The sequence below is a fragment of the Oncorhynchus masou genome, chromosome 1 (assembly GCF_036934945.1).
Source record: "Oncorhynchus masou masou isolate Uvic2021 chromosome 1, UVic_Omas_1.1, whole genome shotgun sequence".
Classification (NCBI taxonomy): Eukaryota; Metazoa; Chordata; class Actinopteri; order Salmoniformes; family Salmonidae; genus Oncorhynchus; species Oncorhynchus masou.
This window is the reverse complement of record NC_088212.1, coordinates 10,592,648-10,618,154: the sequence shown is the minus strand read 5'-3', so window position 1 is coordinate 10,618,154 and position 25,507 is coordinate 10,592,648. Positions and strand designations below refer to the sequence as shown.

Genomic DNA, 25,507 nt, shown 5'->3' with positions numbered 1-25,507 from the left:
TTGTGTTCTGTTCTAGTCTACTCTGTTCTATTCTATTCTGCTGTGTTGTGTTCTAGTCTACTCTCTTCTATTCTGTTGTGTTATGTTCTTGTCTACTCTGTTCTATTATGTTGTGTTCTGTTCTAGTCTACTTTGTTGTGTTCTATAGTATATTACAATATATTCTGTTTTATACTATACTACTCCATTTAACTCTGTACTGTACTATATTGCATTGTTCTGTATTGTATTGTTCTGTATTTTACCTTCAGAGCCAGATCAACTGTGTTGATATTGTATCCCAGTGAACCCTGTATCTCTCACTCTCCCCTACAGTTGACGGGTTGTGGACAGAGTGGAGTAAGTGGTCTACTTGTGGTACAGAGTGCACTCACTGGCGCAGGAGAGAATGCAATGCCCCTGCACCCAAAAATGGAGGCAAGGACTGCGAGGGTATGGTCCTACAGTCCCAGAACTGTACTGACGGACTCTGTATGCAGAGTGAGTAAACATCCTCCCCCACTAACTCTTCTTCCTCCTCCTGCTCCACCTGCTTGTCCTCCTTCACCTCCTGCTCTTCCTCCTGCTCCTCCTCCTCTTCACTGGCTCTGTTATATTCTCACCTCTTTCCTCCTGCTCCCATACACACGCAACATCAGCAATACACTTTTTATTTCCCCTTTATTTAACCAGGGAGGCTAGTTGAGAACAAGTTCTCATTTACAACTGCGACCTGGCCAAGATAAAGCAAAGCAGTGCGACACAAACAACAACACAGAGTTACACATGGAGTAAGCAAACATTCAGTCAATAACACAATAGAAAAACAAAGTTTATGTACAGTGTGGGCAAATGAGGTAGGATAAGGACAGACAGATATGTGTACTTACAAAACAAAGTATGCCTGTGAGCATCTTCATCAAACGTGAACGTAAAATGTTTTATCCTTTAAATGTGTCTATTGATGGCGGTATTGTAACGGCGTTCTTCTTCTGTTGAAGGAGAGTCGGACCGAAATGCAGCGTGTAGGTTACTCATGTTTATTAGAAAGACAAACGAACGAACTATACACGAATAACTAATAAAACAAAAACAACAAACAGAACGTGAAACCTATTACAGCCTGACTGGTGCACACTACACAGAGACAGGAACAATCACCCACGAAATACAAAGCGAAAACCAGGCTACCTAAATACGGTTCCCAATCAGAGACAACGAAAATCACCTGACTCTGATTGAGAACCGCCTCAGGCAGCCAAACCTATTAAACACACACACACCCCTAATCAGCTACAATCCCAGACACTACAAACCCCAATACGAAAACACAATACATAATAACCCCATGTCACACCCTGGTCTGACTAACTAATAAACTAAAACACAAAATACTAAGACCAAGGCGTGACAGGTATACAGATCTGTAGAACGTTAATAGGGAGAGAAAACAATGCACATTATTATATTATTGACCACAAGATGCACTATGGGCCTGATTCAGGCGGAGGAAATGCACGTCTTTCCTACATACTTCTCAGTAGTTGGTATTCAGACTTACAGTGCCTTGCGAAAGTTTTCGGCCCCCTTGAACTTTGCGACCTTTTGCCACATTTCAGGCTTCAAACATAAAGATATAAAACTGTATTTTTTTGTGAAGAATCAACAACAAGTGGGACACAATCATGAAGTGGAACGACATTTTTTGGATATTTAAAACTTTTTTAACAAATCAAAAACTGAAAAATTGGGCGTGCAAAATTATTCAGCCACTTTACTTTCAGTACAGCAAACTCTCTCCAGATGTTCAGTGAGGATCTCTGAATGATCCAATGTTGACCTAAATGACTAATGATGATAAATACAATCCACCTGTGTGTAATCAAGTCTCCGTATAAATGCACCTGCACTGTGATAGTCTCAGAGGTCCGTTAAAAGCGCAGAGAGCATCATGAAGAACAAGGAACACACCAGGCAGGTCCGAGATACTGTTGTGAAGAAGTTTAAACCCGGATTTGGAAACAAAAAGATTTCCCAAGCTTTAAACATCCCAAGGAGCACTGTGCAAGCGATAATATTGAAATGGAAGGAGTATCAGACCACTGCAAATCTACCAAGACCTGGTCGTCCCTCTAAACCTTCAGCTCATACAAGGAGAAGACTGATCAGAGATGCAGGCAAGAGGCCCATGATCACTCTGGATGAACTGCAGAGATCTACAGCTGAGGTGGGAGACTCTGTCCATAGGACAACATTCAGTCATATATTGCACAAATCTTGCCTTTATGGAAGAGTGGCAAGAAGAAAGCCATTTCTTAAAGATATCCATAAAAAGTGTTGTTTAAAGTTTGCCACAAGCCACCTGGGAGACACACCAAACATGTGGAAGAAGGTGCTCTGGTCAGATGAAACCAAAATTGAACTTTTTGGCAAAAATGCAAAACGTTATGTTTGGCGTAAAAGCAACACAGCTCATCACCCTGAACACACCATACCCACTGTTAAACATGGTGGTGGCAGCATCATGGTTTGGGCCTGCTTTTCTTCAGCAGGGACAGGGAAGATGGTTAAAAATTGATGGGAAGATGTATGGAGCCAAATTCAGGACCATTCTGGAAGAAAACCTGATGGAGTCTGCAAAAGACCTGAGACTGGGACGGAGATTTGTCTTCCAACAAGACAATGATCCAAAACATAAAGCAAAATCTACAATGGAATGGTTCAAAAATAATATCCAGGTGTTAGAATGGCCAAGTCAAAGTCCAGACCTGAATCCAATCGAGAATCTGTGGAAATAACTGAAAATTGCTGTTCACAAATGCTCTCCATCCAACCTCACTGAGTTCGAGCTATTTTGCAAGGAGGAGTGGGAAAAAAATGTCAGTCTCTCGATGTGCAAAACTGATAGAGACATACCCCAAGCGACTTACAGCTGTAATCGCAGCAAAGGGTGGCGCTACAAAGTATTAACTTAAGGGGGCTGAATAATTTTGCACGCCCAATTTTTCAGTTTTTGATTTGTTAAAAAAGTTTGAAATATCCAATAAATGTCGTTCCACTTCATGATTGTGTCCCACTTGTTGTTGATTCTTCACAAAAAAATACAGTTTTATATCTTTATGTTTGAAGCCTGAGATGTGGCAAAAGGTCGCAAAGTTCAAGGGGGCTGAATACTTTCGCAAGGCACTGTACCTAATGCAGGCGCCAGCGCTTCATTTGGAAATTGAGAGGTGCCGGAACAAAAAATGAGCTTGAGACGGGGTTGACCCACAGGGGCTCTGAGGTACCGAAACACATACAACAAAAATCACCTTTATAATAAAGCATTACATGCGTTTACCAACACTTTTGCATACTGGTATAGAGCAGCAGAGTAGAGGCACTTGCAGAAGTTGCTTTCCAGTTTCACTGACTCACACAATGATGCACAGCTCACTCACCAGCCATGGCTAATGCGCTCTTGCCAAAAGCTTACCTCTCTTGTTTTTCTTTGTAAAACATTGATGTTCGCTGAATAGGTCTATAACTTGGTAGCCTACAGACAGATTAGATTCTTCTCTTTTCAGCAGGAGCCATTTGCTTTTCAATCTGTGTTTTCCCGCGATTGTATTTGAAATATTGCGAAAGGCCTGTTTTAGCTGCATGCTATTCACTGACATATTTGCCACGCTTGCCCAACTGTAAGCATTCCTTGTGATTGGGCTACGCACAATCCACAGCTAGGCTATTTTTTAAAAAGAAGCTATTGATCCTCTATGACTAAATATAGGCTCACTCCAGGTGTAGTATTCAGAATGATTTAATTTATTTCTGAACAGACAGCAGTAATTCTATAACTTTGGCAAATGTATATAAATTTATCAGGGTGTGGCACCTCCTGGACACTTCCCGCGGCTATGATTCTATAAGGAAATAAATGATGAAGTGCAACACTGTAGAGATGAGAGTTGAAGGCTCATCTCTATCAGCGCAGAGAGAGGGAGAGAGATCATAGAAAGTGAATCAAATTTTACAGTAGTTCTGTGAGAGATACAGGCACGCTTCTTTCTCTCACCACAGCAATGGCCACACGTTGGTCTATATAGGCTACAATGTTGCACAAACCATATACCCAGGCCGGCCCCACGTGAATCAATTATTAGAATATCAGGCATGTTTTTCATATTAGGTTTTCTTTAGGGTGCAGGAGAATTAAAGAGGAGTCAAAGTTCTCTGATTGCAATGTAAAAAATGATAATAAAAATGAACAGTGAACATTATTTTTCATACTGGATCCTGGCAAATGGGGGTCCGGAATGAAACGGTCCAAAACTGAGAGTTGCCAGATCCTGTTCTGGCATGATCCGTCCCAAATGAAGTACTAGCAGGCAGGTAATGTGCTCTACAGGGGTGGCTACCTTGAGCACACAGAATAGTGTACTTCAACAGCTGCAAACCCTCCGACTTGCTGGCTAACAGATTTTCTCGTGGTTTTGTCATTCAATACGGTTTTCAGTAGATGTATCTTATTACGCTCTCCGTTTACATACGGTGCACCTTTAAGTAGGATTGGGTCGACAGTCTCAGGAGAATACATTGAGAGATAGTGTTCAGAATATAGGGATTCATGACAGAAAGTTATCTAAATATATGCATATTTGTCTCCGTTTCAGCACCAATTGGTAGATTTAATAAATACTCTGATCTTGTAGTTTATTTAGGCACATTTTCTGGGTTAGGAAACTATGTATGAATCATAAAAAAAACAGGAGAGCCTTTGCACACTAAATATATTGATGAATTTCAATCCCTGAAATATTAGAAGGTGGAAAAAGTGCTAGAAATCTACCCTCATCCTCATTAATCATGGATGATTGTATGACATGTGGCAGGCTCCAGGTTTAAACTGCTACATGTGGGTTCCATAATGATTCAAATAGACTGCATGTCCCAAATTACTCCACAACGTTAGCCTAGTATATATGATCCAGTAATGCTAGCGATCCTCAGGAACAACTACACTGATGTGTGATGTGACAGAGGAAAGAAAGGTCAACAGAATGGAATGATGCAAAATGTAGGCTACAAATTGAAAGTAAACTAACACTAAAGTCATTACACAATGGTAGTAGCACTGATCACTGACAACGACGAGACAGCCTGTAGGGAGGAGCGCAGAGACCTGGCAGTGTGGTGCCAGGACGACGACCGCTCCCTAAACGTGATCAAGACAAAGGAGATGATCGTGGACTACAGGAAAACGAGAGCCGAGCACTCCCCCATTTTTATCGACCGGTCTGTGGTGGAGCAGGTCGAGAGCTTCAAGTTCCTTGGTGTCCACATCACCAACAAACTATCATGGTACAAACACACCAAGACATTCGTAAAGAGGAAATGACAACGCCTGTTCCCTTCAGGAGACTGAAATGATTTGGCATGGGTCCTCAGAAGTTTGGCAGGGGTAGGCCATCATAAAGAGGAGTCAAAGTCAATGTAAAAATTAGGCCGTCATTGTAAATAAGAATTTGTTCTTTAACTGACTTGCTTAGTTAAATAAAAGTTAAATAATATATTTTTTTAAAATAGTGCCTGTAAACACACAGTCCATTTTAAAGTCAAAGATGGCAGGCCTGTGTGGCAAAGGGCTAGCTCTGATTGGCTACGGCAATTTTATTTACCGCAGTGTCTATGAATTGTCCAAATGCACATCCTCATTCCCACTCTATATTGCTATAAACATTTTCACCAATGCCTTTCTCTGTCATTCCCAAACATTCTATGAAATTATGGAAACATGAAAAGGACAATATCTAAGCGCTCGCTTGTATAACAAAAAAGGCATCATATTCTTCCTGGGGGTGTATGTGAACAGATTTTAATCATATTTAATGTTGCTAAAATGCTGTCAGTTCCACTTTAAGTTCAAGGTCAAAATATGCATAGCGAGAAGTGCATTAAAAGGGAATTACGTTCCATTTACTCTACCTTTGGTCAGAATTGCCCCCATATGAACAGTTTGCCTATACGGTGGCCATATTAGGACTCAGATTGAGGCTGTCCTAATATGGACACCGTATTGCACTGTAGAAGCTTCACATCAAACTTAAACAATTAAGGTCAATACCTGAGTTATAGACCATGTTTTCAGGAAGTTTATAGAAAAGATAGTGACAAATGATGACGATCATGAGCTAGCGTAACTACGTATGAGCTAGCGTAAATACGTATGAGCTAGCGTAACTACGTATGAGCTAGCGTAACTACGTATGAGCTAGCGTAACTACGTATGAGCTAGCGTAACTACGCATGAGCTAGCGTAACTACGCATGAGCTAGCGTAAATACGCATGAGCTAGCGTAACTACGTATGAGCTAGCGTAAATACGCATGAGCTAGTGTAACTACGTATGAGCTAGCGTAACTACGTATGAGCTAGCGTAACTACGCATGAGCTAGCGTAACTACGCATGAGCTAGCGTAACTACGTATGAGCTAGCGTAACTACGTATGAGCTAGCGTAACTACGTATGAGCTAGCGTAACTACGCATGAGCTAGCGTAAATACGTATGAGCTAGCGTAACTACGCATGAGCTAGCGTAAATACGCATGAGCTAGCGTAACTACGTATGAGCTAGCGTAAATACGCATGAGCTAGCGTAAATACGTATGAGCTAGCGTGAATACGTATGAGCTAGCATAATTAACAAGAGCTGACGTAATTACTATCCCTCCGGCATTGTTGATATTTTTGACCCCAATAGAAATAACAGAAATCTTAAACCCCCATGGAAAGTTGGGCCTCAGTCTTAATAACATAAAAAGAAGTGTGACTCTTTTCCAAGAGAAGCCAATTATGTGTTGACATGTGGGAAAAGCACCTGGTTTATTGTGTGTTTGTCTGTAGTTACTGACCAGGCATTGGACTCAAAGTTTCAACTGAAGTGAAAACACTGGATAGAAATGTGTTACCGCAGACTGTTTGTAATAATGCTGTTAAATCTCACTAAAGGAATACAACACTAGTCCACGGTTCATAGATGGGTTGGTTATTTAGCAACAAAAATGATGCTTACTCAACTATGGGTCGAAACAGACAGGGTTGGCTTAGACTGTTGACAACATGTAAACTATATATTTTTTGTCTCCAAATGTTTATTGAAAACATAAATACATTTGCACAATGAACACGTGTTGTCTCTCAAATAGATTGTTACAGTTGTTTGTTGGCTAGCTAGTGAATTTAAGCCATATTCGTATAGACATGACATTAGTCAAAACGCCAATGATTCCCCACAAGGCAGATTCCAAAATGATACATGTCAGCAGTCAAGATTTCAACATGGAGCACTTTTAGCACAGAGAAAAAGGCTGATGTGTGTTTTGCATCATATGACGCACTCCCTTTGACCAAGGCTATGCCGTAGATATTATTTTGGAGAAATACACTACATTACCAAAAGTATGTTGGACACCTGCTCGTCGGACATCTCATTCCAAAATCATAAGAATTAGTATGACGTTGGCCCCCCTTTGCTGCAATAACAGCCTTCTGGGGAGGCTTTCCACTAGATGTTGGAACATTGCTGCTATAACAGCCTCCACTCTTCTGGGGAGGCTTTCCACTAGATGTTGGAACATTGCTGCTATAACAGCCTCCACTCTTCTGGGGAGGCTTTCCACTAGATGTTGGAACATTGCTGCTATAACAGCCTCCACTCTTCTGGGGAGGCTTTCCACTAGATGTTGGAACATTGCTGCTATAACAGCCTCCACTCTTCTGGGGAGGCTTTCCACTAGATGTTGGAACATTGCTGCTATAACAGCCTCCACTCTTCTGGGGAGGCTTTCCACTAGATGTTGGAACATTGCTGCTATAACAGCCTCCACTCTTCTGGGGAGGCTTTCCACTAGATGTTGGAACATTGCTGCTATAACAGCCTCCACTCTTCTGGGAAGGCTTTCCACTAGATGTTGGAACATTGCTGCTATAACAGCCTCCACTCTTCTGGGGAGGCTTTCCACTAGATGTTGGAACATTGCTGCTATAACAGCCTCCACTCTTCTGGGGAGGCTTTCCACTAGATGTTGGAACATTGCTGCTATAACAGCCTCCACTCTTCTGGGGAGGCTTTCCACTAGATGTTGGAACATTGCTGCTATAACAGCCTCCACTCTTCTGGGGAGGCTTTCCACTAGATGTTGGAACATTGCTGCTATAACAGCCTCCACTCTTCTGGGGAGGCTTTCCACTAGATGTTGGAACATTGCTGCTATAACAGCCTCCACTCTTCTGGGGAGGCTTTCCACTAGATGTTGGAACATTGCTGCTATAACAGCCTCCACTCTTCTGGGGAGGCTTTCCACTAGATGTTGGAACATTGCTGCGGGGACTTGGTTCCATTCAGCATTAGTGCGGGCGATTAGGCCTGGTTAGCAGTCGGCGTTCTAATTCATCATAAAGGTGTTCAATGTGGTTGAGGTCAGGGCTCTGTGCAGGCCAGTCAAGTTCTTCTACACAGAGCTCGACAAACCATTTATGTATGGTCCTCGCTTTGTGCATGGAGCCATTGTCATGCTGGAACAGGAAAGGGCCTTCCCCATTCAGAATCGTCTAGAATGTCATTGTATGCTGTTGCGTTACTGGAACTAAGGGGCCTAGCTTGAATCATGAAACACAACTTTACAACAACACAACAACACATACATAGAACATCCTCATGGTGTTAGAGGACACCAACTCATTGACTGCTGGTGCAACTGCACACTCTTTAGTATTCAACAAACTGTCTGAAACTCACACATTTTAGAAAAGCAGCATGAAATTCCACATTTGTTAGACAGAAAACCTCTAATGGATTTGACACATTTAAAAGGAAATCAAATAAATCCATGCATGTTGTTAGAAAAGCCTTAGGAAATCCTAGCGCTGTACCTATATCATGAGCGTTAGCCTTAGGAAAGCCTAGCGCTGTACCTATATCATGAGCGTTAGCCTTAGGAAAGCCTAGCGCTGTACCTATATCATGAGCGTTAGCCTTAGGAAAGCCTAGCGCTGTACCTATATCATGAGCGTTAGCCTTAGGAAAGCCTAGCGCTGTACCTATATCATGAGAGTTAGCCTTAGGAAAGCCTAGCTCTGTACCTATATCATGAGCGTTAGCCTTAGGAAAGTCTAGCGCTGTACCTATATCATGAGCGTTAGCCTTAGGAAAGCCTAGCGCTGTACCTATATCATGAGCGTTAGCCTTAGGAAAGCCTAGCGCTGTACCTATATCATGAGCGTTAGCCTTAGGAAAGTCTAGCGCTGTACCTATATCATGAGCGTTAGCCTTAGGAAAGTCTAGCGCTGTACCTATATCATGAGCGTTAGCCTTAGGAAAGCCTAGCGCTGTACCTATATCATGAGCGTTAGCCTTAGGAAAGTCTAGCGCTGTACCTATATCATGAGCGTTAGCCTTAGGAAAGCCTAGCGCTGTACCTATATCATGAGCGTTAGCCTTAGGAATGTCTAGCGCTGTACCTATATCATGAGCGTTAGCCTTAGGAAAGTCTAGCGCTGTACCTATATCATGAGCGTTAGCCTTAGGAAAGTCTAGCGCTGTACCTATATCATGAGCGTTAGCCTTAGGAAAGCCTAGCGCTGTACCTATGTCATGAGCGTTAGCCTTAGCATGCATTTACATGATCACTGTGATTGATGGTCATAGGATCCGTCTGTTCATATTTCTTGGCTGCGCAGCGCTGCAGCCCATAATTTAAATGCTCTCATTGGGCTTGTGAGATCCAGCCGCTGCATTAAGTCCCAGCTAGATGGATGGGGAGTATACTCTGAATATAAAACCCATAACAGTATAGATTCAGCCTCGTTTCCCCAGATTGATTTTTGTGCTTTTAGAGGCTTGAGCCCTGTCTATGTCTGCACTAATAACAGTTTCCTCCAATATTTAGGAGAAATCCATGAGGCTTAAAAGCCTGCAATGCTTCTAATATGATCCTGAAAGCAATACGTATGTAGACCTCATCATCCCACTCTAATGGGTCCAAACACTTTGCATCTAGATTGGTACTTTATTATCTTAGTGTGGGGAAGAAGAAAAAAAAACAGTTTCTGTTGGATTCTGTTGGATTCTATTAGATTACATCCAGGCTTTGAATAGTTTGTGTATAGGCTGCCTCTAGTATGCCCCTCTCTGTTTCTTCCCAAAACGTAATTGTCTCTTATTAACTATTCTTATCATTACCTTTTTTTTATTTCTCAAGTCCATTTCCATGAAATTAGACATAACTTTACGCTGGGAGGAGTTCATAAAAATGTGATGTTTTTGTGAGGAGTGGGGGGGGGGGGGCTTGAAAATGTTGAAAACTAGTGGAGTTGAGTAGTGCTTGATGTCTCTGATAGTGCTGTATAATTGACTTTCCTCTGGCTACTGCACCTACAGACACTTTCCTGCTTTCTTCCTATTCCCCATCTAAAGTTTTCCCATTATAAAACCTGAGTAGTTGAAATCCACTTGACCTCCGTCTGCCTCACCTCAAGTATTTTCCTCTCTCGTCCATTTCTCTGTGTTTGATTTAAGGAGCTTTTGTTGCTTTGCTCTCAGACAGATGCCATTTTCATCGACCGAGTGTACTAGACAACAAGCACTGTATTAGCATAGAAAACATACCTTTACTCTGTGCCTATTTCACTTGTGTTTCCTATGAGTCTTGGTTGGAGTTTATTTCCGATGATTCAGATTGAATGAAACACATTTTAAAGACAACTTTACGTGTTCAACGCTGCACATGGCATTGCTTGGTAGTGGTATGGTACCGTAGTAGCACACAAAGTAGAAACACAGTTAAACCTGTCTTCTGACTTTCAACACAGCGAAATGCAAAAAGGTTAAGTTAAATGCAAGTGTGTTTGTTTAGTGGGTTAGGGTTAGTCTTACCGGTGGGTTAGGGTTAGTCTTAATAGTGGGTTAGGGTTAGTCTTAGCAGTGGGTTAGGGTTAGTCTTACCAGTGGGTTAGGGTTAGTCTTACCAGTGGGTTAGGGTTAGTCTTACCAGTGGGTTAGGGTTAGTCTTACCAGTGGGTTAGGGTTAGTCTTAATAGTGGGTTAGGGTTCATCTTACCGGTGGGTTTGGGTTAGTCTTAATAGTGGGTTAGGGTTCATCTTACCAGTGGGTTTGGGTTAGTCTTACCAGTGGGTTAGGGTTCATCTTACCAGTGGGTTAGGGTTAGTTTTACCAGTGGGTTTGGGTTAGTCTTACCAGTGGGTTAGGGTTAGTCTTACCAGTGGGTTAGGGTTCATCTTACCAGTGGGTTAGGGTTAGTCTTACCAGTGGGTTAGGGTTCATCTTACCAGTGGGTTAGGGTTCATCTTACCAGTGGGTTTGGGTTAGTCTTACCAGTGGGTTTGGGTTAGTCTTACCAGTGGGTTAGGGTTCATCTTACCAGTGGGTTTGGGTTAGTCTTACCAGTGGGTTAGGGTTCATCTTACCAGTGGGTTTGGGTTAGTCTTACCAGTGGGTTAGGGTTCATCTTACCAGTGGGTTAGGGTTAGTTTTACCAGTGGGTTTGGGTTAGTCTTACCAGTGGGTTAGGGTTCATCTTACCAGTGGGTTAGGGTTCATCTTACCAGTGGGTTAGGGTTCATCTTACCAGTGGGTTTGGGTTAGTCTTACCAGTGGGTTAGGGTTCATCTTACCAGTGGGTTTGGGTTAGTCTTACCAGTGGGTTAGGGTTCATCTTACCAGTGGGTTAGGGTTAGTTTTACCAGTGGGTTTGGGTTAGTCTTACCAGTGGGTTAGGGTTCATCTTACCAGTGGGTTAGGGTTAGTCTTACCAGTGGGTTTGGGTTAGTCTTACCAGTGGGTTAGGGTTCATCTTACCAGTGGGTTAGGGTTCATCTTACCAGTGGGTTTGAGTTAGTCTTACCAGTGGGTTAGGGTTCATCTTACCAGTGGGTTTGGGTTAGTCTTACCAGTGGGTTAGGGTTCATCTTACCAGTGGGTTAGGGTAAATTTTACCAGTGGGTTTGGGTTAGTCTTACCAGTGGGTTAGGGTTCATCTTACCAGTGGGTTAGGGTTAGTTTTACCAGTGGGTTTGGGTTAGTCTAATAGTGGGTTAGGGTTCATCTTACCAGTGGGTTAGGGTTAGTTTTACCAGTGGGTTTGGGTTAGTCTTACCAGTGGGTTAGGGTTCATCTTACCAGTGGGTTAGGGTTAGTTTTGCCAGTGGGTTAGGGTTCATCTTACCAGTGGGTTTGGGTTAGTCTTACCAGTGGGTTAGGGTTCATCTTACCAGTGGGTTAGGGTTAGTTTTACCAGTGGGTTTGGGTTAGTCTTACCAGTGGGTTAGGGTTAGTTTTACCAGTGGGTTAGGTTTAGTTTCGTGGGTTAGGTTTAGTCTTACCCGTGGGTTAGGGTTCATCTTACCAGTGGGTTAGGGTTAGTTTTACCAGTGGGTTTGGGTTAGTCTTACCAGTGGGTTAGGGTTCATCTTACCAGTGGGTTAGGGTTAGTTTTACCAGTGGGTTTGGGTTAGTCTTACCAGTGGGTTAGGGTTCATCTTACCAGTGGTTTAGGGTTAGTTTTACCAGTGGGTTAGGATTAGTCTTACCAGTGGGTTAGGGTTCATCTTACCAGTGGGTTAGGGTTAGTTTTACCAGTGGGTTTGGGTTAGTCTTACCAGTGGGTTAGGGTTAGTTTTACCAGTGGGTTAGGTTTAGTTTCGTGGGTTAGGTTTAGTCTTACCAGTGGGTTAGGGTTAGTCTTACCAGTGGGTTAGGGTTAGTCTTACCAGTGGGTTAGGGTTAGTTTTACCAGTGGGTTAGGGTTAGTGTTACTGGTGGGTTAGGGTTAGTCTTACCAGTGGGTTAGGGTTAGTCTTACCAGTGGGTTAGGGTTAGTTTTACCAGTGGGTTACGGTTAGTCTTAGCAGTGGGTTAGGGTTCATTGTACCAGTGGGTTAGGGATAGTTTTTCTAGTGGGTTAGGGTTAGTCTTACCAGTGGGTTAGGGTTAGTTTTACCAGTGGGTTAGGGTTAGTCTTACCAGTGGGTTAGAGTTAGTTTTACCAGTGGGTTAGGGTTAGTTTTACTAGTGGGTTAGGTTTAGTTTAGTGGGTTAGGGTTAGGGTTAGTTTTACTAGTGGGTTAGGGTTAGTTTTTCCAGTGGTTTGGGGTTAGTTTTACTAGTGGGTTAGGGTTAGTTTATCAGTGTATTAGGGTTAGTTTTACCATGGGTTTATGGTTAGTTTTACTAGTGGGTTAGGGTTCATTTTACTAGTGGGTTAGGGTTAGTTTTATCAGTGGATTAGGGTTAGTTTTACCAGTGGGTTAGGGTTAGTCTTACCAGTAGGTTAGGGTTAGTTTTACTAGTGGGTTAGGGTTAGTTTTATCAGTGAATTAGGGTTAGTTTTTCCAGCGGGTTAGGGTTAGTTTTACCAGTGGGTTAGGTTTAGTCTTACCAGCGGGTTAGGGTTAGTTTTACCAGTGGGTTAGGTTTAGTTTTGTGGGTTAGGTTTAGTCTTACCAGCGGGTTAGAGTTAGTTTTACTAGTGGCTTAAGGTTGGTCTTAGCAGTGAGTTAGGGTTAATCTTACCAGTGGGTTAGGGTTAGTTTTACTAGTGGTTTAGGGTTAGTTTTACCAGTGGGTTAGGGTTGGTTTTGTGGGTTAGGGTTCATTGTACCAGTGGGTTAGGGCTAGTTTTACTAGTGGGTTAGGGTTAGTTTTACCAGTGGTTTAGGGTTGGCTTTACCAGTGTGTTATGGTTAGTTTTACTAGTGGTTTAGGGTTAGTTTTAGCAGTGGGTTAGGGTTGGTTTTGTGGGTTAGGGTTCATTGTACCAGTGGGTTAGGGCTAGTTTTACTAGTGGGTTAGGGTTAGTTTTACCAGTGGTTTAGGGTTGGCCTTACCAGTGTGTTATGGTTAGTTTTAGTGGTGGGTTAGGGTTAGTGTTTTAATTTGTTTATTTAACCTTAATTTAACTAGGCAAGTCAGCTAACAACAAATTCTTATTTACAATGACGGCCTACCAAAAGGCAAAAGGCCTCCTGCGGGGACGGGGGCTGGGAATAAAAAAATAAAAATAAATACAATATAAATATAAGACACAACACACATCACAACAAGAGAGACAACACTACATAAGAGAACTAAGAGAACAACATAACAAGGCAGCAACACATGACAACACAGCATGGTAGCAACACAACATAACAACAACATGGTAGCAATACAACATGGTAGCAGCATATAACATGGTACAAACATTATTGGGCACCGACAACAGCACAAAGGGCAAGAAGGTAGAGACAACAATACATCACACAAAGCAGCCACAACTGTCAGTAAGAGTGTCCATGTTACAAGTGGGAATTTACAGTACATGAAAGGATGATATTTCTCATGTACACGACATTGACTCCTAATACCAAGAACTGCAGATTTAGTGAAGAAATGTTGTTCAGGAATGGTGTCCTGTGAAAGGAAGGTATTTTGTAGAGGTCAGAAGACTTTAATAGAATAGGTTTGTCTTTTGGGAGCCTATCTATAGAATACAATTTCCTTAGCCTAGACACTTTGACTGTAAAGGAGCTATACTTTCTACTGTACATGAACAGTTGTTCATAGTTACACCATATGTACGGTAGATAAGTTGGCTACCGAAGTATACACAGCTGTCCTTGTGGTGAGCTGACACAGAGTGGTGGTTGTGGTTGTGCTAGTTTTAGCCAGCTACTCTATAGACTGTCTCAGCGCTGACAACACTTTTGCCACTGAGGAAAGTACAGTAGCGTATAAAGGTCTCTATTTCTGACTTCAGTCCTTCTATTTCTTGTTGGTTTATGTCCTGTATTTCATCTTCTTCTCGTGTTGTTTTTTTTAGAATAGGCAACCTGTTATTATACTTGTCTTCCGCATCAGGTTCAATGCCATCATCATTGTCTGTCTACAGTGTGTGATTGTATTGTGATGTGTGCATGTGATCGCTTCATAACATCCTGTACAGTCAAGTCAATGTACCGTGTGTCCGTAAGGTCTGTGTGTGTAACATCAAATCAAAATCAAATCAAATGTAATTTGTCACATGCGCCGAATACAGCAGGTGTTTCACCTTAGAGTGAAATGCTTACTTACAAGCCCTAACCAACAATGCAGTTAAAAAATATTATAAAAAAATACCCCAAAAAATACGAATAAGAAATAAAAGTAACAAATAATTAAAGAGCATTCGTAAAATAACCATAGCGAGGCTATATACAGGGGCTAACGGTACAGAGTCAATGTGCAGGGGCACCGGTTAATCACTCATCTCTACTTTGACTGGGCTGATGATGTTCTAATCCTAAAGGGACATTTCATTTGTTAATAAAAGTTTGTCTGCTGTTTTCAGAAGCAGAGTAATGTCAAGATGAAACCAAGTCCCACAGCTATAAGCCTCAATCTCAAATCAATGGAAAAGCTCCATCAAAATGTTATTTAAAAAAAATTCTATATATGTATATATATATTACCCTTTTTCTCCCCAATTTCGTGGTATCCAATTGGTAGTTACATTCTTGTCTCTTCGCGTCAACTTCCGTACGGACTCGGAAGAGGCGAAGGTTGAGAGCTGTGCGTCCTCCGAAACACAACCCGGCCAAGCTGCACTGCTTCTTGACACAACGCCCACTTAACCTGGAAGCCAGCCTCACCAATGTGTCGGAGGAAACACTGTACACCTGGGGACCGTGTCAGCGTGCATTGCGCCCGGCCGCCACAGGAGTCGCTAGTGCGCAATTGGACAAGAACAAACTTTGATTTGAAAGTGTATTGTCCCGTTAAGGGGTTGGGCCCAGAATAGAAAGATGAGTGGGAGGCCCGGGTGCACAACTGAGCAAGAAGACAAGTTTGCGCTGAGCCAGTTTGCGCTGTTCTGTGAAGGGAGTAGTACACCGCAAATCTTCGGTTTCTTGGCAATTTCTCGCATGGAATAGCCTTCATTTCTCAGAACAAGAATAGACTGATGAGTTTCAGAAGAAAGTTATTTGTTTCCGGCTGTTTTGAGCCTGTAATCGAACCCACAAATGCTGATGCTCCAGATACTCAAGTAGTCTAATGAAGGCCTGTTTTATTGCTTCTTTAATCAGAACAACAGTTTTCAGCTGTGCTAACCCTTTTGCATATATGTTTTCTAATGATTAATTATCCTTTTAAATGGTAAACTTGGATTAGCTAACGTGCCATTGGAACACAGGAGTGATGGTTGCTGATAATGGGCCTCTGTACGCCTATGTAAATATTCCATTAAAAATCAGCCGTTTCCAGCTACAATAGTCATTTACAACATTAACAATGTCTACACTGTATTTCTGATCAATTTGATGTTATTTTAAAGGACAACAAATTTTCTCTTCTTATAAAAACCAGATAATTTCTAAGTGACCACGAACCTTTGAACGGTAGTGTATATGTTTACATTTTCAGTGACAGGTGACCATTTAGATGTTCTTATTTTTTGTTGCTGTTTTGTTTTGTTCCGTTTGGTTTGAGGTTGATTTCACCGTGCCCTCCCTCCCCTTTTCTCCCCCTCAAGGTTCATTATATCAGCTGTCCACTGAGCCTCATGCCAACAGGGATTTGGGATTTTCATGTGAGTTGGTGTCTTTTTTTTGTTTTCCATTCCCCCTCTTCCCCTTCTCTTATTTTGTTGATGGATTTGTGTCCCTCTTGAGTTTTCCCCCCTATGTCATGCCATACCACCTATTCCTTAAGGTTACAGCGTTCCCCTCCTTGATGATTCTCCTAGTGCCTCCTCCTCCAGTCAGCTCCACTATACTGGTCTCTAGTGTCAGAGAGGTCCCAGTCTCTCTGTGCTATTACTGCCTCCTCATCTTGATGTGTGAGAGAGTTTTACTGAGGACTCTATCTCTCTCACTCCTTGAGCTATGAGCGTATATATTAAACATAATAATCAGGATTTCATTGCCAGATAATTTGTTCTCATTTTCCTTTCGTGTTCAAAGACATCAATTCATCTAAGTTAAACATTCTGATTCTGGCGTTTTGTGGCTCCTAGTTTTATCATCAAAGCGGGGAGATATATGTGAAATAACTGTAGGGAGGTGGATAGGATGTGGAAGAGCATTGTACTATAGGATGAGATGCTCCAGATCATCTTTATTCTAGCACTCCCACTATAGGTTATTTAGGTATTTGTGTCATAAAGGAAATATAAGTCACATTGTATATAACATAATACATAATAGTATAAAGTCAAACAGTATTTAAGTTCTAATTACACATTTTATATAACATGTACCACAATACAGTAACATGTACAGTAACATGTACAGTAATACAGTAACATGTACAGTAACATGTACAGTAATACAGTAACATGTACAGTAATACAGTAACATGTACAGTAACATGGACAGTAATAAAGTAACGTGTACAGTAACATGTACAGTAATACAGTAACATGTACAGTAATACAGTAACATGTACAGTAACATGTACAGTAATACAGTAACATGTACAGTAATACAGTAACATGTACAGTAACATGTACAGTAATACAGTAACATGTACAGTAACATGGACAGTAATAAAGTAACGTGTACAGTAACATGGACAGTAATAAAGTAACGTGTACAGTAACATGTACAGTAATACAGTAACGTGTACACTAACATGTACAGTAATACAGTAACATGTACAGTAATACAGTAACATGTACAGTAATACAGTAACATGTACAGTAACATGTACAGTAATACAGTAACATGTACAGTAATACAGTAACATTTACAGTAATACAGTAACGTGTACAGTAACATGTACAGTAATACAGTAACATGTACAGTAATACAGTAACATTTACAGTAATACAGTAACATGTACAGTAACATGTACAGTAATACAGTAACATTTACAGTAATACAGTAACATGTACAGTAACATGTACAGTAATACAGTAATACAGTAACATTTACAGTAATACAGTAACATGTACAGTAACATGTACAGTAATACAGTAACATGTACAGTAATACAGTAACATTTACAGTAATACAGTAACATGTACAGTAACATGTACAGTAATACAGTAACATGTACAGTAATACAGTACCATGTACAGTAATACAGTAACATTTACAGTAATACAGTAACATGTACAGTAACATGTACAGTAATACAGTAACATGTACAGTAATACAGTAACATGTACAGTAACATGTACAGTAATACAGTAACATGTACAGTAATACAGTAACATTTACAGTAATACAGTAACGTGTACAGTAACATGTACAGTAATACAGTAACATGTACAGTAACATGTACAGTAATACAGTAATACAGTAACATGTACAGTAATACAGTAACATTTACAGTAATACAGTAACATGTACAGTAACATGTACAGTAATACAGTAACATGTACAGTAATACAGTAACATTTACAGTAATACAGTAACGTGTACAGTAACATGTACAGTAATACAGTAACATGTACAGTAATACAGTAACATGTACAGTAATACAGTAACATCTACAGTAACATGTACAGTTAAATAGTAACATGTACAGTAATACAGTAATTCAGTAACATGTACAGTAATAAAGTAACATATACAGTAACATGTACAGTAACATGTACTGTAATATGTACAGTAATACAGTAACATGTACAGTAACATGTACAGATATGCAGTAACATGTACAGTAATATGTACAGTAATACAGTAACCTGTACAGTAACATGTACAGTAATACAGTAACATGTACAGTAATACAGTGACATGTACAGTAACATGTATAGTAATACATTAACATGTACAGTAATACAGTAATACAGTAACATGTACAGTAACATGTACAGTAATACAGTGACATGTACAGTAATACAGTAACATGTACAGTAACACGTATAGTAATACATTAGCATGTACAGTAATACAGTAATACAGTAACATGTACAGTAACACGTATAGTAATACATTAACATCTACAGTAATACAGTAATACAGTAACATGTACAGTAATACAATAACCTGTATAGTATTTGGTGTTTAATAAGTCAAGGATGCGTCCCCTCACTATTACTTCAGTAACCCAGTAAGACCTAGACTACGGTGTCAACTAGATACACTCATTTAGTTAGCTTTACTCTAAACCAGCTTTAAAGGAAATTAATTTTTCAGAATTAGCAATATTTCCTCATTTATCTTTCTTACTAGCACTGATTTCAGAAATAGCTGCTCTTTTTGAGGACAGTTTTACTGCCAATTACTGTGACGTGATTGTCTGACCTACCTTAGTTGAATGCACTGATTGTAAGAATGTCAAACATGACTCAAATGTAAAAATTATATGTACAGGATGTCATACGAAAGGAGCAAAATGTTGGCAAGGGTGTTAGATGGGAGCTAGATTTTGCTAGGGGGGTCAGAGTTGGGCGCTAGATGTTGCTAGGGGTGTCAGAGATGGGAGCTAGATGTTGCTAGGGGTGTCAGATAGGACCTATATGTTAGTAGCGGTGTCAGGTAAGACCTAGATGTTGCTTGGGGTGTCAGAGATGTTAGCTTGATGTTGCTAGGGGTGTCAGATATGGGAGCTAGATGTTGCTAGGGGTGTCAGAGATGGGAGCTAGATGTTGCTAGGGGTGTCAGAGATGGGAGCTAGATGTTGCTAGGGGTGTCAGAGATGTTAGCTAGATGTTGCTAGGGGTGTAAGAGATGGGAGCTAGATGTTGCTAGGGGTGTCAGATATGGGAGCTAGATGTTGCTAGGGGTGTCAGAGATGGGAGCTAGATGTTGCTAGGGTTGTCAGAGATGGGAGCTAGATGTTGCTAGGGGTGTCAGAGATGGGAGCTAGATGTTGCTAGGGGTGTCAGAGATGGGAGCTAGATGTTGCTAGGGGTGTCAGAGATGGGAGCTAGATGTTGCTAGGGTTGTCAGAGATGGGAGCTAGATGTTGCTAGGGGTGTCAGAGAAGGGAGCTAGATGTTGCTAGGGGTGTCAGAGATGTTAGCTAGATGTTGCTAGGGGTGTAAGAGATGGGAGCTAGATGTTGCTAGGGGTGTCAGATATGGGAGCTAGATGTTGCTAGGGGTGTCAGAGATGGGAGCTAGATGTTGCTAGGGGTGTCAGAGATGGGAGCTAGATGTTGCTAGGGGTGTCAGAGATGGGAGCTAGATGTTGCTAGGGGTGTCAGAGATGGGAGCTAGATGTTGCTAGGGGTGTCAGAGATGGGAGCTAGATGTTGCTAGGGGTGTCAGAGATGGGAGCTAGATGTTGCTCGGAGTGTGCTGGTGCCCTCCAAGTCACACAAATTCACTCCTCATTATTCAGTGACCCACATGAAAGTATTTGCTTCACCTCTGGTATCAATGCTGGGATTAGCCAATGGGGATTACCCTGACAGAAGCCAGGACTCTCTCTCCCTCCAGTTTGTGAAACTACCTACGTCCACTTCAGAGCTAGTCTGGATGCAGATCAGGTACTTGCAGCTAGCTGCGTTAGCCTCCCTTGTCTCAATCTGCCTAGCGGGACAGAAAGAAAAGTCCAGTAATCAATAGAGTGGGGATTGAGACCCAGAGCCGTTGCTTCCGTGGCGTGTACGTGCTACCCTCAGGGGCAACAGAGGTTGCCAGGTAATCAGACCTTGTTACCCTCAGCCCCACTGGCTGTGCATAAACCATCTGCATAGAGTCTTAATTAGAGGCAAGGCTTGGTCGATGGGATCAATCTGATTTCATGACTCGTTCATGACAGTGTTTCCGTCCCTCCACCCTGCATGCACAAAGCCTGACGTGTTTTTTTGTGTGTGGTGGATCTAGCTCACAGCGACTGTCAGAAAGAACAAACGTTGAAGATGGAGCGTCCCCCTCACACATGATTGATCAACACAGTCCGTGGGATTTTGTTTGTCTACTGGACTGTCTCGTCAGTCAACCATGTTTCTGAAAGGGCAACAATGGAAAATTAATGTTTGAGAGAAGATAGATGTTTAATCCAGATCCAATTTAGAGGAGAACTCAGTGGACTATTGTTGACATGCCACATGTGATCCGGTCTAGGAGACATTAATGGTTTTGACTGTATAGGACAGCTGCTGTAGGGTGGGGGACAGTTTAGTATCTCCCCAACTGATGGTTAAGGTTAGGATTGCGGGAGGGGAAGCTGATGCTAGATCTGTACCTAGGGGAAATATAGCAGGACAGTGAAGGCTGTTGGGGGGTCAGATATTTCTGCCTGGTGCAGAGGCTGCAAATAATGACTTTAAACAAGTTATAATTCTGACACCAGAGATAAAGGAACCGAGTGTAGGGAATATAGCCCAGGCTATCTCAACAGTATATAATATATGTAGGGAATATAGCCCAGGCTATCTCAACAGTATATAGTATATGTAGGGAATATAGCCCAGGCTATCTCAACAGTGTATAGTATATGTAGGGAATGTAGCCCAGGCTATCTCAACAGTATATAGTATATGTAGGGAATGTAGCCCAGGCTATCTCAACAGTGTATAGTATATGTAGGGAATATAGCCCAGGCTATCTCAACAGTGTATAGTATATGTAGGGAATATAGCCCAGGCTATCTCAACAGTGTATAGTATATGTAGGGAATGTAGCCCAGGCTATCTCAACAGTATATAGTATATGTAGGGAATGTAGCCCAGGCTATCTCAACAGTGTATAGTATATGTAGGGAATATAGCCCAGGCTATCTCAACAGTGTATAGTATATGTAGGGAATATAGCCCAGGCTATCTCAACAGTGTATAGTATATGTAGGGAATGTAGCCCAGGCTATCTCAACAGTATATAGTATATGTAGGGAATGTAGCCCAGGCTATCTCAACAGTGTATAGTATATGTAGGGAATATAGCCCAGGCTATCTCAACAGTGTATAGTATATGTAGGGAATATAGCCCAGGCTATCACAACAGTATATAGTATATGTAGGGAATGTAGCCCAGGCTATCACAACAGCGTATAGTATATGTAGGGAATGTAGCCCAGGCTATCTCAACAGTATATAATATATGTAGGGAATATAGCCCAGGCTATCACAACAGCGTATAGTATATGTAGGGAATGTATGTGTGTCATATAATTGCTACATTTACGATCAATATAGTATTAAAAATAGTTTTCCAGATTGTATTTTGGCAATTATTTTGCGAATATTGGGTCGCTAGTCAGACAACTTGGTTCAATTTGGGTCACGAGCTAAAACCAGTGGAGAACCACTGCTGTATAGTGTATGTACACTCAACTTGGAACTATTGTTGTCACTGAGATTAAGAATTGAACAGTCTAAGTGGTAGTTATAAATATGTAAAATATCATCTGTAACATGATAGGAGGTAGAGTTAGTGTCTCTCTGCTCTTCTTCCTATTCAGGTGAGATCTTAACGTTGTCTGGTTTCCATAATGGTTCCAGGGCTCTGGGGTGAAGTTTCCCCTCGCTATAGATCTAGGATCAGCTTCCCCAAACCTTATCTTAGCCATTAGTGGGTGAAATAGAAGACTGACCCAAGATCCAACGGGAACAAAATGTGGTTTATATCTCCCTCTAGTGGCTGGAGGTTATCAGTGCCCCTTGTGTAAATCTCAGTTGCAATTTTAAGATCTATGATCTGGGTCATTGTCAATATTGTGATGAAATCCTGCCTGCGTGACAGATTTGACTTTATGACTGAGTGTTTCTTGTTGCCTTTCTTCATACCAATAACTGCAGACAAAATCTAGCCTAGCTGAAAGCGCCATAAATGAAGAGGCAAGTGTCATAACTAAAAAAAAATGTTTGAAATGTCGCTTGTACTAGACATTAGTTTCCTCCTTGATGCTCAGCCATGTATTCTGGTCATGTTCTCCGCTGAGTCCTGACGCCTTTTAGCCACCCATTTAGCAGCTCAGTCAACCCATCTATAAAAACCTTATGTGTCTGCCTCGGTTTGATATAAAACTTGTGTATGAAAATGTACCTTTTGGACATTTCCAGGCCTATTAAAGGTGCAACACATAGGATTAATTTGTGTTTTTGCATTGTAATTTCAGAAAATGTCCATAGTATATCTGCAGTAATAGTTGAACGATAATGTTTCACAGTATTACTTATCCTGCAGTGTTGTGATTGGCTGTGATATTCACCTCTTGACATCTCCAGCAGAAGCGCATATCTGTTGTCAAAATGGGAAAGCTGTTTTGAGTTTGTGGCTGTGTTATCTAGTGGAAATTGGGTGGCCAATGTAGAAATTGATCTGTCATTTTCTGGTTGCTAAAATTCTACACTGTTAGCTCAGTTTCAGTTTATGTGAGGAAACAAACACTGAATAGAGAAGGGAATCATTGTTCCGTCTGAGTAGAAGCTCACGGTGCTCGTTCGGTGGGTAAGCTAACGCTCCTACCACTGTCTCTCCCAAGCGTCTTCGACCAGTGTTTTGGTTTAATGCCCTGCATACTGCTAGGAGTAACTTGCGAGTTGGCGGTTTCCTGCTTGTTTAGTAAAGTTTAGTCAGGATACATACAGTGAGTAGGTCCTCCGCCGTCTCTCTATTTATAGTAGTGGTGCATTTGTGATCAAGTCTGTTTCTTGTGTGTGTTTGCCATTTCGCTGGCGGCATTTCATTTCGGGAGGTGGGGTGTGGGGTTGTGTTTGCGAACTCATTTTAGCTCACAACAACTTCAATGCAGAAGAGGAACAAAAGGCTTGATGATTTAAAGAAAGTTTGTTTTTTTGAAGTTGGAGGTGGAAGAGCTGAAGGGTGTGAATGTCACCAGCCAGACCGTATTCAGAACCGTGTCTGAGGATTTAGCAATCTTCCAAACAACCCTTTGACAAGTGCTCTTCCAAAGGAGCGTCGATCGAAAACCAATCGAGGCGCAATAACATTTTAATCGATGGAATTGAGGATGTAAAGACAAACTTGGCATGACCCAGAAGTCAAGGCCAAGAAACTCCTGGCAGATCAACTCAAACTGGATCCTAAACTCATTGAGATGGAGAGGGTGAATAGGAATGGCACTTTCTTCCCTGATGAACGGCCCAGATGTGGTGAAACTTCTCAGGTTCAAAGACGAGGAGGAGATTTTCAGAAGAGCCAAGTGCATGAAGGGAATCTAGATCTTCATCAGTGAAGACTTCTCCAAAAGAAATGACTAATTGAAGAACGAAAGAAAGGCAACGTCGCATAGCTGAAGGTTGATCAGCTGGTCGTTCACTCCCCTCTCGTAGGCCTATGGCAAGTGACTCACCTATAGTCCACTGATTTCACACACACACATTTACTCTACTTTGTTCATGTGTTTCACCTAACCTGGTGACCAAAAACACACATTGCTCTAAATGTCATAACTCTCTGATGTCTTCAGTGGTGTTATGTGGACTGTGTCAATGTGCATTCCACAGGAAATGTACCCCTATTGATATAACTAACACAAACGTATGGTTGTATTGGACATGTGAGGTGTACACTTCTATGTTTCTGTTCCACTCTCCGGATGATTCCCACTCTGTATCTCTCTTAGTTAGGCAGGATATCAACCCTGATGACATGGTCTTCAACCCGTTAGATATTTTAATGAATTCATGAAGTGAACAATGCATAGAATGATTGTGGATCCAGATTCAAGTTTCCTGAAATTGACCAGAGACGAGTATCATTCGTGATTACTATAATATTAAACTGCTATACAGGTTGTTCCAAACGCTTATCTAATTAATTCCAAGACAAGCTTATTTTCTACTTTTTAATTTGAACGTTCGCAGTCTTCCTTAAACTCCCCCACCTTGTTCATTATCTGTCTTCTCTCAGTCATGAATGTTCCATTGTTGCCCTTTCAGAAACAGGGTTGACTGACGAGACATCCAGGCTTTATGACACATGTCCTTATCATGCTGTTCACCATCACGAGTGAGAGCAGTATGTCTGCTGACTCTTTTTTAATACATATTTCCATTCTGTATTTCACCACCGCTTTCCCTTAGTTAAATCATGTTTTATTTTACCTTTATTTAACTAAGCAAGTCAGTTAAGAACAAATTCTTATTTTCAATGACGGCCTAGGAACAGTGGGGTACCTTGTCAGCTCGGGGGTTTGAACTTGCAACCTTCCGGTTACTAGTCCAACGCTCTAACCACTAGGCTACACTGCCACCCCATGTAAGAGAGAAGCAGACGGGTTCTGGAAACCTTGTCTTAGAACCGGTCTCAAGTAGTATAAAAAGTCTCACAAATCCCTCTGTCTTGAATTCTACAAATTACAAAAAAGTATAAGAACAAATGTACTCACTTACTTTGGATATCTCCCCAAAATACTAACACATTCCAAGAATAATATAAAGTTGACTTGGAAAATCATCAATCAACTGTGGACTGAGAAAAATACATCTACAGCTGTCCCATATCAACGTATTGTTAGAAATAAGACCTGTAGTCATCCTGGTGTTATTTCATGCCAATTTCATTTTTTTTTTTTGTGAATTTGGGTTCCTCTCTGTCAAAGAAAATGGGTAACTGATGGAAATTCATTGGATTACATTAAGGGACATTTCC

General features: G+C 41.4%; 1 protein-coding gene across 3 annotated transcripts in view; it reads left to right on the top strand.

Annotated features, from left to right (window-relative positions):
• Positions 1-25,507, top strand: part of unc5ca (unc-5 netrin receptor Ca) — a 335,052-nt gene that overhangs the window by 246,045 nt on the left and 63,500 nt on the right. For 2 of the 3 annotated variants that reach the window (XM_064937554.1, XM_064937718.1), the window contains exons 7-8: positions 316-480; positions 16,526-16,582. In XM_064937554.1, coding sequence (XP_064793626.1) covers positions 316-480; positions 16,526-16,582 — 222 coding nt within the window. The remainder of the gene's footprint in view (positions 1-315; positions 481-16,525; positions 16,583-25,507) is intronic. The other variant, XM_064937639.1, reaches the window with a different exon arrangement.